We start from the raw sequence: 15151 nt of genomic DNA, 5'->3' as shown, positions 1-15151 counted from the left end.
AGATGTTGCAATGTCTTAGATTAAACTACTGAACAATATATAAAGTTATCATGATTAGCTCCATGTAGCATCTAAACCAGGGGTCTGCAACCTGCGGTTCCAAAAACAAACACAAAACTGGCAAAAAAAAAAAGCAAAGTAATACACGTTTCCACCCAGTACCATTATGAGAATATTAAACGTTAGGTGCCTGAAGATAAACAGTTGCACTAATTCTCAACTCAGGTGTCACTGAGCCACAGCAGAAGAAGTTGGTTAAAAGATGATTAAAAGAGCAACAGCGAAACCTCAAGTGGTAGAAAATAATGATGGTGTAAATATGACGTTTACGTTAGCTTCATCCAGCTGTTTTTCTGCAGGTGAATGGAAACAGTTTGGTCAGCTCAAATAATCACACTCAGGTGATTATGAAATACCTGTGACTGTTTTAATCCATCTGTGTACAGACGGTGCACCAGATATTAAAATAATTAGTCCATAAAATTGAGCCATAGTGGAAAATCTAACCCGAGGGCAGAACTTTATCTCATGGAAACTTTTATGATCAAGCTGTAAATATCAAACTATGCTGCTGTCAGACAGCTGCTGCTTCAGGACCACTGAGCTGCCTCACAGAGAGGAGATCTGCTCACACCACCGAGGGATTGAATCAATGTGGGAACCTCAACCACTGGAGCGAACAGCTGTGTGTGTGTGTGTGTGTGTGTGTGTGTGTGTGTGTGTGTGTGTGTAGAAGGTGAACCTGCAGTGTAATCTGGTCGTTGTGGACAGACTCATTTCAACAGGAAATTACAGCTATCTGTGCGGCTGTGTCCGGAGGTTGATATTCCCCATGCAGATTGCAGAGCGGTGCTCTCACACGGGGGGGAGGGGAGGGGAGGGGAGGGGGGGGTCTCCATAGTCACGGAGGGATTGATTTATCAGTCGTCTCAACTATAGGTCTGTAGCTGTCGTCACGTCAGTGGGGAGAGAAGGCACATCGCCGTGACAACAAAACCTAACTATGAGCGTTAACCCTGTGAGTAACATGGGTCTGACCTCAGCCATCTTTTCAAAAAGAAGTTCCACGCACAGGAAGTCATCAGGAGTCTGCGATGGATGAACGCGACTCCCCCTCCCTTTACCCCCCCGCCACCCTCCAATGTACCACTTCCATTTCCCAGCAGAGGTCCTTAGGATGAGAGCTGCTGGTGACTCATCCACCAACTTGACACGCATTCTTTCTTCCCACTCTTCTTAACTCTCTCTTAACTTAACTTTTAAGGCCCCTGGTTCACCCCTGAGTCCTGCCCTCTCTGTCCATCATTTCACCCTCCTGCATTAGTTTTATAATTATCCTCTGACAAATTTGCATCACTTAGTCAAACTCTCACCAACGAGCCCCCCTGACAGACTGTGTGTGTGTGTGTGTGTGTGTGTGTGTGTGTGTGTGTGTGTGTGTGTGTGTGTGTGTGTGCCGTGTTGTGACATGTTCATGAATGAGTCATCCGGCATCTTCTGTGTCGTTGACAGGTGAAGCAGATTATGGAGGAAGCTGTCACGAGGAAATTTGTTCACGAAGACAGCAGCCATATTGTGTCCTTTTGTGGTGAGTAATCAAACATACACATGAATCACACAGCTGATTTATAACTTACTCAGGTCGAGTAAAGGGAGTTGTTATAAGCCTGAATAAGGCTGTGATTTCAATATGTGATCCGATTGGTGAAAATTACCATTTTTGCATTGCATCTAAATTTTGATGGTTTGGTATTTGTTGGGGTCTGTACTGATCAAACATGTTTTCTTTCATCTGGAGAAGAAGAAAGAAAGTTAAATGTTTTTAATGTCTGAAATAAGGTCTATGGTTAACACATGCTTAAGAGATTTTCAGGTTTTGTTCTGCAACATAAAATACGTCAGTACATCATTGAAACAAAAATCTCCTCCTGATTCCTTTCAACTGGCTAACGTACGACTCACTTTAACTTTGCCCCGTGAAAATGTAATTACTGACTCGTAATTCTCTCTGATTTCAAGGAGAATCCTACCCAGTGGCAGGCGTTGAGAATAAATATAGAAATAGCTGATATTCTTGCGGATGGTTTTGTTTATTTACGTAGGTCATATGGAGGCATTAGTGTTAAATTGAGTTTCATAAACAGCTAAAAACTCCTTGTAGTATATTTAAAGCAGCATGATTAAAAAGATTTGGTATCTTTTGTGATTTAAGCGTTTTTAAGCAATTTTATGGGGAATATGTGAGCCACAACATTTTTCTCTGTTTCCTGTCTGAGTCAGCAGTCAGAGTGACAACGGCATATCATTCCATGGATAACACTGGGCTTTCAAAATAAAAGAGAAATAATCCACACAAACAACAGTACTGTGACAGTAGGCACTGTTTTTGGCAACTTGTATGAGAAAAATCACTGAATTCAAAGGTGGAAAAGTCAGGATCCGCTCAGTCGTCCGTACCAACTTTTCATCGCACTTCACCCTGGAAAACAGCCTCTGTCGCGGCCAGTGAGAGTTGAGAAGGTGCTGCTAAAAACTCACAATGTCCTTGTTGTTTTCCACTGTGGTGTTGTAGGTAGTATTTTTGGCAACTTTAACGAGAAAAATCACTGAATTTATATGTGGATAAGTTCCGGTTCCGGTTACTGATGGCAATTTTAAGTATCTACACCACAAATCTCTGCATGTTTTTCCTGCATTTTAACACACTGGGGATGATTTCAAAATGATAGGTGTTCCCGGGTGCTATGGTGAAATATACGGACACTCTAGAGAGTTCGTAGGGAAGGAAGTCGAGATTTTAGCTCCCAGATTAAAAAGAGGCAGTCGGTCCAGTGACGAAGAGCCACATTATCAACGTAACTTTTGTACAAGTGTGTAATTTATCGGTGTTAAATAAAAAATAGAAGAACATCAAAAGTTCAATATTTCACCAAATGTTATTTTTCTTGCCTCCAAATGGCACCAATAGTCTGCAGTATGATTACTGTGAGAAACACACTGCCCACATGCAGGCGCTCACACTGGTCAGATGTCTGGCTCGGTCCAGTGCTGTAATCAGTAACAAGATATATTTTGGGATTTCAGTGCGAATAAAATGACTCTCAGCTCGCAGAAAAAGTGATATTTATACTAGCAGGAAGCCATGTGTGCAGATAAAGGCCATTCTATGATGAGAATCTCAGAAAGTCATTAAAATGTCTGAAAATGGATTTATGGTATAAAACAAGTGAAGAGTGATAAACTTTCTCTTGACACAGATGTTTATTACCGTGTGGAAAAATTGTGCCAATAAATGAGTCGTCTTTATCGTGCCGCTGGGTAAACTTGTGAGGAGATGCACCAACAAAAAAAAAATATGGAGTCTCTGAAAGCCTGTCAGCTCTGTACCGGTGTGAAAATGTAATTACATCCATGTTGTACAAACTTAATGTGACGATGCATGGCACCTTGATATTAAGTAAGAAATAGCGAGAAAGTAAATTTAAAATTTGTGTCAGTATAACTCACAGTTTCACCAGCTGTTGTCAGCTCCACACGCATATTTTAAACCTTTATTTAACTTTTAGGAGACAATTAATCAATATTTACCCTCAATTAATCATTTACAAAGATGTCAAGTTACAGAAAAGTTCAAAATAAATAGGACGAAAAACACAGATGAGACTAAAAAAGAATGGACTGAATTCATCAAGGCCAATTCTGCGTAACCTTTGGAGGAGAAACTATCAAATGTTTATAACGGATTTATAGTAAGAGCAGGACGGTGTTTCTTATTGCCTCAAGTGGACACTATATTATTTGTGAGTACATAATAGAAAAAAAAGAGGCAGGAGGTCAAAGAGGACCCTAAATTTCTCACTGCATTATTCATTATTCTACTGATTATGTAATAGAATCAATTTTGTGTCCTTCTTCTAAAATCACTACCTCCTGATGTCCAACTTTAGCTCGTCTGGATTTCATAGTGTGAAAGGAATTTGCAGCACAGCTTGAAAACATATTAAAGCAGCGTGAGCGAATGATGCTCGACATCCTTCCCGCCCAGTAATCAGCTTACCCCGAATCTCTTTCTGTATTTTTTTCCATTTTTCTGTTGGAACGTTATGAAAACAATTATTCACAGAACACATATTTATATTACAGTGTGATGAAAAAGTCTTTTTCAAACTGTTTGCGTTGAGGGCACTGTGTGTGCTTTATGTGTTTGTATCAGTGTTTTCACGTGTGCGTATCAGCAGTTTTCTTGGCCTGCGGTGTGGACATTATCTATTAGATCGTCTAATAGCTGATGCTCAGTTTGAAGTGTATCTTTGGTCTGCTGCGATCAAACCTCCCAGTGGACTCGTAGCGGCTCAGGATGACCCTTTCATCTCTCCGGTTCGCCGTCAGCCGGCTTCCTCCGGCTCCTGGCTTCCTCCTGTGATCCTCATCGTGGCTCTTGTTACCACGTCCTCTTTTTCAGCTGAGGTCTGTTTAGAGACGAAAGTGAGCCGAGGATTGGGAGGGGAGCTCGGCCAGCTCACCGGGGAGCAATTAGCCTCCACCATCATGGCTACTTTGATGAGCTGCCCAGGCTGAGTCTCAAATGTAGACACTATACCGGGGAGGAGGAGGGAGTCTGTGTCAAACTGCCATTCTTGACTGGACTCAGTGAAAAGTAGCACAACAACACTAATAACCACAGTAGATTACAAAGGCTGTTTACTTTGTTAGTTTACCCTTTTACAGGTATTTTGGCTTTTATTGCTGATTAATCGAGCGAAACATTTAGCAATCAGCTGATTAATCATTCTGACTATGAAATGTCAGATAATAATAATAATAATTAACTCCTGAAAAGCCTGAAGTGATGTCTAAAAACTGCTTGATGAAATGAAAATAAGTCAGAAGTACTCAGCAGATGTGTGTTTTCATTATAGTAGAGAAGTAACACAAATAATAAATTATTCAAAGCCATCTTTACATAGTATTCTGCGGATGCGCTTATTGACTTATTGGCTGATCACTGTCCATATGAAGACCTTTGGTGCCTTTGGCAGCTCTGAGTGAAGCGTTGGTCAGCTGTGTGTCACCGTCCAAGAGTCTCTTAATGCACTCAGTTGCCACAGATACGGGATGATTAGAGGTAATTTACTGTGTTAGCTGTTGTTACCAGGAGGGGCTGCACAAAAGGACCGAGCCCACTGACATGATGCTCATTTTCTTCAGAGCACATTTAACTGCAGTCGGTGATCATCGCTGCTGGACATTAGATAAAACATTTCATTTTACTAATAAGTTTACTCTTCCATCTCTCTGGCTCATGTCTCAAATCCTTAATGTTTTTATTCATACAGTCTGTGCTCTACAGTGATAAATTTCCCAAGTGTGAGATAAACAAAGTTTTTTAGTATTGAGGCTGTTTATGATTTTTAGCATTTATATCCTTGTTCTAAGCCATTTTAGCTTTGATATAATGGTTCTTTACACATTTTAGCATTGATATCTCGGTTCTTAACCATTTTCAGTGTTGATATCTGAATTTTTTTTTTAGGATAATTAACTGATGATTTTACGGTCTTGATTGTTTTACCAGTTTTTGGTCATTTTTAATGATATGTGGGTTCTTACCCATTTTTAGCATTCATATCAGTTCATTACTATTTTTAGCAGTAATATCTGGGTTCTTTATGATTTATAGCGGAGACAGTGGGGATCTTCACAATTTTTAGCGTTGATAACGAGATTCTTAACAATTGTTAGTCTTGTTATTTGTGTTTTTTGGGATTTTTAGTATTGATATCACAGTTCTTTACGTTTTTTAGCATTTTTGATTTCTGGGCTGTCAATGATGATTTTTTAGAGTTGATATATGGGCTCTAATCCATTTTTAGTGTAAATATCTTGGTTCTTGACAATTTTTAGCAATCATATCTGGATTGTTGACAATTTCTAGCACTAATATCTTGGTTCTTAATTTTTAGCAATCATATCTGAGTTTTGGCACACTGGAGATTTTCTCTGTAGTTTGGTGGAAAGACGGTATCTCTAAAAAAGTGTCAAGGTTTGGGAGTTGCTGTCTTTGCACTTTTGCCACTTGAGACTAGTTAGCAGAAATGATGATAGAGTAAGGAGGATGAACTATATTTGGAGACCTTTTAATGTTGCGCTTTGTTCTGACATTTAGCTTCTTGCTCTTATAATGATGGTGGGGGGGGGGGGCAGCTCAGACAGATAAGGAGCCTAATGCAGGAAGAGAGAGGGATACAGAGAAGATGATGAGGAGATGTTTTAATTTAAAATAAAAAAAGTGAAAGTTGATGGGTGTGATGACACTTTTATTGCCCAGGTTGAGGTGAAACCCTGTTAACAGTGATCGTAGTATCAGCAGTGACAGAGAAAGTGACAGATTCACAGAGCGCCAGGAGAGAAGCCGTGTTAGAACTACTGAGGATGATGGAGAGGCAGAGATTGCGATGCTGATGAGTTGCCACTGCCGTCCCTCCCTCCCTCCCTCCCTCCGTCCCCTCGCTCATCTCTCCCAGAGCTCGATCTCTCCATCAACAGGGGTTGCCATGGCAACCCCAGCCATCCCCCTGACCCCATGTGAACAGAGCCACAGGATTAGTCCTGAAAGAGAACTCAAATGTCAACACAGCTCCAGGCACTGCCACGTAGGCCTGAGAAAGGAGAGGGGAGTCTGTTTTTCTACACAGTCGAGTGATCGTGCAAGTGTGTCATCACATCATCGACGTGTGTGTCCACTGCAGCTCACTGGAGATTATGCAAAGATGATAATGTGGAAGCATTAATTAATCAAAATGTTTTTTTTTTCTGCACCCAAAGAATCCATTTAGGAAATATGCAGCCATCAGCGTAGCAAAAAATGAAAACACAACACTTATCCCAAAAAATCTAGCAGATTCAGACAGTCAGTAAGACATATATGATGTGCAAAGAAGTATATATATCACGTTTCATCTGACTAAAATGGAAGGAGTTTCTAACCCTTTGAAGTAACATTAGTTAGCTGCCTTCAATGAATAATGTCAGACTATCCTTTGTAAGGCCCTGGGGAACAGCCAGAACTTGGGGTAGCTGGCTAGCTTCAGCAATAATTCAAGAATTTTATCAATTGATTTCGTAGTAAAGATCTCATTCATTCATCCTCTGAATGAAAAACAAGGTAGATTTCAGTGCTAGGGCTTCTCTTTCAGCATCTCCTGCAAATGCTAATGACGTTAGCCTGTGATCAATTTTTAATTGCAAATTTTGACATTTTTAATACATAAAATGACACATTTTTGCTTTTCATGTATGCAGTGTCTTTGGCCATACACACAGTCAATTAAATGTAAGTTTATTTACACATTTTCACTTCATAAAGCGATATAAAGTGCATAAATATACTAGATTAAATTGTGAATGGTGATGAAACTCACTTTGACTTGTTGCATTGTTTGTTAATATCGAGGACCCCGGACAAAAGCAGTTTTAAAACTGGGTGGATTCATCTGGTTTCCAGAATTGTGTTTTATGGCACAAAATGTTAATTTCAAGTGTTACAGATTAAAGCTGTACTATTTGATATTTCTGTATAAACCATGGGTCAGATTATGTATATATTGTATTAAGAGCCAGATATTTCTCCTCGTTGTTGGTGGAGACCAAAGCAGAGCTAAAAGAAGAGTGAATATTGGATTTGAATTTCTCAGGTGGTCACAGCTGGTCGACTCAACTGTGAGCAGAGCTCAGCTGTCAGTCATGGCATGACACACCCTTTTTATAGCAACAAATATCAAATTAAACTTTTCAAAGAATTTAACACTTGAACAAACATCAGCATGATAAGAACTACCTAAAATGACAGAAGCCATGTTTGGGGAAAAAAAAACTGATGTTAGCTTGTGTTTTTTAGTTTGGTCCATGTCCCATCTGCTAACATGGAGGGGGTGGGGTTTATGACCCGCACTGCAGCCAGCCATCAGGTGGCGATCAAGATGTTATGGAGCTGTCATGTTACCCATCTTTAAGTCAGTGGATTATAGCTTGTCCCAGAAAATCTCTTATACTACTTATTTATGATATAGTAATTATATTTACACCAATATAATCTTTTTTTTTATGCTGAGAAAATGGCACAAATTTCCTGGCACAAAATAAAAATGGTGGGGTGTGTTTTTTTTTGTTTTCCTGTTAGCAGCAAAGTCTGACAATCCATTTGTTCAACTTAAATCCTGAGCAAAATATTTTTTGTAACTTTTTTTGTGTGGCCAGTATACATTTAATCAAAAATAAACATGCATTTTGTGGCAAAAAAGGCTTTTTGTGCCACAAAATGTGGCTGCTGTTTTCTCATTATACTTTGGCTGTTCATTATTATTCATTATTGTGATGGTTTCTCATGTTCTTAATTGCTGTGCTGCTCTGGCATACAGTATCAGCAAAGTGCTCCCTGGTAAGGAGTATTATTTCTTTTTTCTTTTTATCACACAGCTGCAGTGGAGGCATGTGTTCTGCACGGGCTGAAACGGCGGGCAGCGGGCTTTCTGCGCAGCAACAAGATAGCAGCTCTGTTCATGAAGGTGGGGAAGAGCTTCGCCCCGGCTGAGGAGCTGTGCAGGAAGGCCCAGGAGCTCGAGCAGATCATCGAGACAAAGTGAGAGACGCACACATCACAGCTCATTCTCACACATCACAGCAGACTTCAAAGCCTACATCAAAGCCCGGCGTGAGCGAAAGCACAGAAAACAAATGGCCGTCTGCTTAGTTGAAGGGCTATTTTTTAATATGAAAAAGCTCCTAAATAATTCATGTTCATAAGCTTTTATGAATCATGAATCGCTGAAGCCATTAGCGTCATGCAGATTTTACTTAAATTTTTAAAACCCGTTTTGCTTGTTCAAATTTAAATTTGTGACTCTGTCCTTCTGCAGACGAAGTCAAAGCTTGCAAAGTCAGGACAGCCTCCGCAAGATGCCCCGGCTGCCCAGCCTCACCCCTCAGGGAGTCAAGAACCTGTGGATCCGGACGGCTCTGTTTGAGAAGGTCCTGGACAAGATTGTCCTCTACCTGGTGGAGAACAGCAGGTATGCAAAGAAGGGCAAATGCATGTCTGTTACAAGAAGTCCACGTCCTCTTTAAAAATGAGCCTTTCGTGTTTGTATTCCAGTAAATACTACGAGAAAGAGGCTGTTCTCATGGACCCTGTGGACGGACCTATCCTGGCCTCTTTGCTGGGTAATTACATGTGACATTGAAAGCATTTCTGTCTTTTAATGTAATAATCTAGCCCGGGCTCATGTTTGAATGAAAATGTGAGTACAATACAGGGACATTGTGGGACTTTTTTACCCCATTTTTCCTCCTCCTGTACTCCAGTCTGTTGCAACTAACTTCAACTCTTTACCAGAGCTAATAGCACTAGCAACAGCAACCTTATCCCTCACTGGCTTCCCACCAGTAAAATGGCAATTTTTTTTTCAGTCGAACCAGGCTAGAAGCACTGCTGCTGGAGACTGATATTGGATCTCAGCTTGATTAACAGGACAGAAAAGCAGAAACAAAAACATATTTCTGCAACTCAAAGTTGTGTGTTGTTTTTTGTTTTCTAATCTTTGATTTTTATTTGTTATTTATTGGATAATCCTGTGTCCTTAAGTATTCAGGAGAACATTGCAAAATAGACAAATTACTCGCAGAACTTGTCACCACCTGCAGACTTATGCAACCTGTAGACCTGCAGACAAAACAAGTGCTTTTTGTTAATCGTCATCATCATAGTTATCTTAAACCTGTGGAATTTTACATTTCATAAATTAGCTGAACGAACAGCAGACTTTTCCTCCAGTCACAGCTTAATAAATTACACGTCACTGCATATTCAGACAAAAATACCATGGTACAATTTCAGTCTGCATGCATGTTTTTTTAGCCTAACATTAATGAAACAGAGCAGCTAATATTCCCAGCACTGTAGTGGACTGCAGAGCGAGATGGTGAGATGAGTAATGCATCTCGTAATGGCATCGTTTACATATGGCATGTGCTTAGTCCAAAATATTTCCAAGCTGCTGATTTATTCCAGTGAGCGGAGTAAATATTCTCATCGTCTCTGTCTTGGCTGCTTGCCATTATGTGCCTGGCACCAGCACTGTTTGAATGTTTATGACAGAGGGAACAGTGACATAAACATGCCAGGGGAATTTCAAAATAAAGGTGTATCTTAAAAATGATGATATGGATCCATGTTTTGATCTATGATATTATATACTGATATCGCTGATCATTTAAGATCAATGGACTGTGACACCTTTAGAAACTAACGTAAAATTTGTTGTATCTTTCACGGTGGATTTTTTGAGGTGCTCATTTGACATTTAATAATCCAATTAATTTTAATTTAATCCAATTCCGATCATCGGTCAACAAAATCTCCCAACAAATGTCTGCGGTATGTAACTGTTCACCTTTGACAGTGGGACCTTGTGCTTTGGAGTACACAAAGATGAAGACAGCTGATCACTTCTGGACAGACCCATCTGCCGACGAGTTGGTGCAGAGACATCGTATCCATGGTGGCCACTGCAGACAGGATTCTCCCACTAAGAGACCTGCACTGTGTGTAAGTATTAAAAATACAGCACATGATTATGAAAGATTAGTGCCAGGCTGCTTTTATTGTAGCACACATTTATTTTGCGTATATTTTTGTGGTATATAGCTTCACTTCAATTTATTTGTTTGTTTGATAGGGACAGTGCATGTTAATGAACATCAGGATAAAAATACAGGATATAAACGTGCTGGATTTTTAGCAGGAATGCTAATTTATACCCATAATCCCTTAGCAGGTAACAAAAACAGAAGCCGGCAGAAGTTTTAGTGGTGCGTCTGATCAGTTAAATTCCCTTCTGAGATGCTGTCTGACTGATCAAAGACAACCTGCTAGGATTACTGTGCAAAGTGAAGCACAGCACATCCCAGGAGAAGGAAGAAGCGTGTATCTGAAACCTTCACACTTGTTCAGTATTCATGTTATCGGTGAATCGGGTCAACTCTGCCCATCTTACAACACCACAACACTCTGTACAGTTGTGTGGTGCTGTGTATTCCAAGCAAGCAATTAGACTGGTCTTTGGAATCAGGAACATTGATGTGCATTGGTGCACACGAATGAATCTTCCTCATATTCCTCATCTGAAAGAGAGATTTTTTTATATTCATGGAAAATGGCGATGCTGTGACCGATCATTCTGTAATGCATTCTGCAAAGAAAGTCGTTAGTTAAGCACTGGTTTATGATGTTTGTTATCTGATTTTACATATTTTGTGTCCGTGTTGTTCAGATCCAGAAGCGGCACTCCAGCAGCAGCATGGATGAGCGCCCCTCCCCCTCACCATCAGCTCGTGAATATGTGGAGTCCCTGCATCAGAACAGCAGGGTGACACTTCTGTTTGGAAAAAACAATGTGCTTGTACAGCCGGTAACTGTCTGATTCCTCTCTGTCATTCATAAATATGTAGATATAACTCTCTATTTGCTTTGTGCTCCAATAACAGTTGAGTAAGCTTGGTAACCTAGTGGAACCTTGGTCAACTATCTGCTTTCTTGTTTCCTGTTTCTACTGTTTGTGCTATAGGAAACACAAATTTTGAAGTTAGCTAATCTATGCAAAACTTTGCTCTGATCAGCTGGTACTTGTCTTTCTTGGTTTGGGTCATTTGGGTTGAGTAGGTTTAGCCATGAGACTGAGTTGGGTGAAGGTAAGAATATCCTTTGGGCAAAAAAAATCAAATCTACATCAATCATTATCTAGCTATTTAGCTAGCATTTTGGTGACATTAGTGACTTAAGATTTGACTATATGTGGGGGTTAGGGTAAGAATATCAGGGTTGCCCAGTCAGAGGCAGAGTAGGGCTGGTCATGCCTTTGCCATCCTGGGAAGTAAAACTATAATTGCAATATTTCTCAAGAAAAAAGAAAGGAAAAAGATGACCGAGGTGGAGCACAGAGCAAAAAGGGGCAGGACTTGGAAGGGTCAATTACATCACAAGAAAACATCCTCATGGCTGTTTCAGAGGGATGACATGGAGGCTGTCCCAGGGTACCTCTCTCTGCATCAGAATGCTGACATCATGACCCTGAAGTGGACACCCAATCAGCTCATGAACGGCTCTGTTGGAGACTTGGACTATGAGCGCAGGTGCACAATTTTCCAGCTGCAAATGACCTGTGATTGTGGTGATTGTGTCTGTCTACAAAGCTCGCATTTGATAATCGGTGATCCTTCTCATATTAAGGGTAAATAACATGTAATGTGCTTCCTCAAAAAGACGTGCAAAAACTCTGCATTATTTCTTTACTTCTTCCCTCTGCTGTTTGTGTAACACTCGGCTGTTACTGAATAATGCAGCGTGTTTGTGTGTGGCTCAGGGACTCAGTGTTCAGCTGATCTGATGAGGCTTATTTTCAGAACACCAGCAGCCAGTGGATGGTTTATTGACTGAGACACTGTCAGACATCTCTCAGACCAGCAAACCGTGTTATGTTCCTGTGCCTGTGCATGGTTTCTCTCACCAAAAAAAATTGATTACTGCATCAGGCATCTGCGCCTGCTCATCCGTGTGCACGCTCCTGACCGCTTTCTTTATTATCCATAAAATTAATGTTCCTTTTGACTGTCAAAAATAATATATAAACATTCCCTATAGATTTGTTTTTAATGTTAGCTGGTCCACCCGATGTGCTGAGACTAGTCTGGGTTGTTTATTTTACCAACTGTATATTTGATTTAATGTTTTTCAGTGTATACTGGGACTACGCCATGACCATCCCTCTGGAGGAGATAGTTTACCTGCACTGTCATCAACAAGGTGGGTCCATACAACTCTTAAAGGAGCAGTTCAGATTATTTTAAGAGGGGTTGCATGAAGTGCTTAACCATAATCAGTGTACTACCTACAGTAGATAAGTACTGGTTTAGGGAGCAAATCGTATTTTAGCCACTTAAAAAAATTTCTCTTTTTGCCAAAGAAATCTGGGTGCTTTGGAGAAAGTGATATTTGGCTTATAATAGTGGTTTCTTGTCAGAAAAGGCTGTTTGATGGCACCGAAAAGCAGTGAAAATTATAAATAGAGCGTACACATTTTAAATGGGCCTTTTTTTTAGGTGGCTAAAATGTATGACTCTGTCCACAGCAGTACATTACTTACCCTCCTACACTGGTACTCCTGCTGCTTCTACAAACTGGTGGCACAGTAGGTAATGCACTGACTATGGATGAGTACCTTATACAACCCCACATGAAAAAATCTGAACTATCCCTTTAACCTTTATATCACAGCTAAGTGTGTGTGTTTTACTGGCTTCTCTATTTATTATCAGTGTTTCCAATGAAATGTAACTGTCAAATAAAAAGGCGTCATGAATGACTGAACAAAGTGTGTCTCCTGCAGTTGACAGTGGGGGGACAGTGGTGCTGGTCAGTCAGGATGGGATCCAACGACCTCCGCTCCGCTTCCCCAGAGGAGGACACTTGCTCCAGTTCCTCTCCTGCCTGGAGAACGGCCTGCTTCCCCACGGCCAGCTGGACCCTCCGCTCTGGTCCCAGAGGGGAAAGGTCAGCGCAAGCGGTCTTTTCTTTGGAGTCGCTTCAGATGCAGAAAACAAATTAGGCATATTAGGGGAAAAAAAAAGCTAAATCAGCCTTATCTGATCAATAAATCAATAAAAAAGACATTTGGATTTGGGAATAGATGCACTGCCTGATTGCACTCAAGGGGTGGAGTGATACTGATGTATGCGTGGCTTAATGTTGTCTCTGCACCACCAAATAAGAACTGTCTACTTTAATGAATGGATGTTTTTTGTGTGACTGTGAATAGCTTCGTATCTGCAGCTAAGCCGAATAATGAAATCCACCCACGCATATTCAGCCACTATTAATAAGCTAAAGCATACAGACACTCATCATCTTTAATTCACATGGATGGCTCGGCTGGCCTCTAATGGTTGAGAATGATTTGTTGCCGGCATTAGTTTGATAACTGCTGTATTCTCATTGCAGGGGAAGGTGTTTCCCAAGCTGCGGAAGAGGGTTCCTCAGGGATCTGGATCCACGGACTCGGTCTCAGATAAGGAGGAGGACGAGGCCACAGACTATGTCTTCCGCATCCTCTTTCCAAACAGCCAGTCAGAGTTTGGTGAGATTCCCCCCAGAGAAGCAATTAAAGGGATAGTTCTGATTTTTTTAAATGGGGCTCTTTGAGGTATGCATCAGTAGTCAGTGTATTTCCTACAGTAGATGATGATCGGTACACCCAACTAAAAAAAATCAACATCAGTTTAAGTTTAGGTCATATTTAGAATATTTTCACCACATCACCTTGCCATCACATTTATTCGAGTTGACAGAAGTCACACAATAAAACAAACAAACTACCCAACTGAGGCGGTGGTAAACCAGCAACTCCCGTATTCTGTGAGATAAAATTAATATTTTTGCCAAAGGAGTGTGGTGGCTTTGAAGAGAGCGATATTTGGCTTATGTAATGGCAGATTGCCTTTGAAATTCTGCCTAACACAACCCTAGCTCCAGAAAAAAGTGACTTATGGTTCATCTGAAATGTGTGTGGGTTCACTACTAGCTGCAGTGTGGGACGGCGGCAGCAATGAAAGCTAGTGTAGGTGTTACAGGTCTACATTTGGTCCCCGATGATCAGATTATGCTGCAACACAGCTGGAAAAAAAAGCCTGTAAACAGTCTTAAGTGGATAGCATGTCGGTGAGCAGCGATATGTTACATCCTCAGCCTCTGAGAAGTGCTGCGTCAGAGTCTTGGTACACACAACCATTCACACATCACCACACCCGCTGATCTACATTCACCTTCACCCAGCCCTTTTGCATGGTATGCTGCTGCACATACATAAGCCAAAATAGAAATATACTCCCACGCTGACACGTAGACGGACAGCTGCGGACACCTCGGATGCACGACTTGCACTTGGCATCTGTGATTCAAACTGAAGGTGCATCGCAGGCTTTTGTACCCCCTAAATATAGAGCACGTTTAAACTGGTATTGATTTTTTTCAGTGGGTAAAATACACGTTGTTGCTGACCCTTTCCACAGTAGTATATTATTTAGCCTTCTTACCACCGTACTC

General features: G+C 40.8%; 1 protein-coding gene across 3 annotated transcripts in view; it reads left to right on the top strand.

The window, feature by feature from the left end:
* sgsm1a (small G protein signaling modulator 1a) overlaps positions 1-15151 on the top strand; it is a 35302-nt gene that overhangs the window by 8474 nt on the left and 11677 nt on the right. For all 3 annotated transcript variants that reach the window (XM_084727956.1, XM_084727955.1, XM_084727957.1), the window contains exons 3-12: positions 1513-1588; positions 8476-8638; positions 8916-9068; positions 9152-9219; positions 10458-10603; positions 11328-11465; positions 12062-12186; positions 12789-12856; positions 13440-13603; positions 14051-14186. In XM_084727956.1, coding sequence (XP_084584082.1) covers positions 1513-1588; positions 8476-8638; positions 8916-9068; positions 9152-9219; positions 10458-10603; positions 11328-11465; positions 12062-12186; positions 12789-12856; positions 13440-13603; positions 14051-14186 — 1237 coding nt within the window. The remainder of the gene's footprint in view (positions 1-1512; positions 1589-8475; positions 8639-8915; positions 9069-9151; positions 9220-10457; positions 10604-11327; positions 11466-12061; positions 12187-12788; positions 12857-13439; positions 13604-14050; positions 14187-15151) is intronic.

Source organism: Lutjanus erythropterus, chromosome 10 (genome assembly GCF_056507025.1).
Source record: "Lutjanus erythropterus isolate fLutEry1 chromosome 10, fLutEry1.hap2, whole genome shotgun sequence".
NCBI classification, from domain to species: Eukaryota; Metazoa; Chordata; class Actinopteri; order Lutjaniformes; family Lutjanidae; genus Lutjanus; species Lutjanus erythropterus.
Note: the sequence above shows the minus strand (reverse complement) of the source record. Positions and strands in the feature narration are given on the sequence as shown.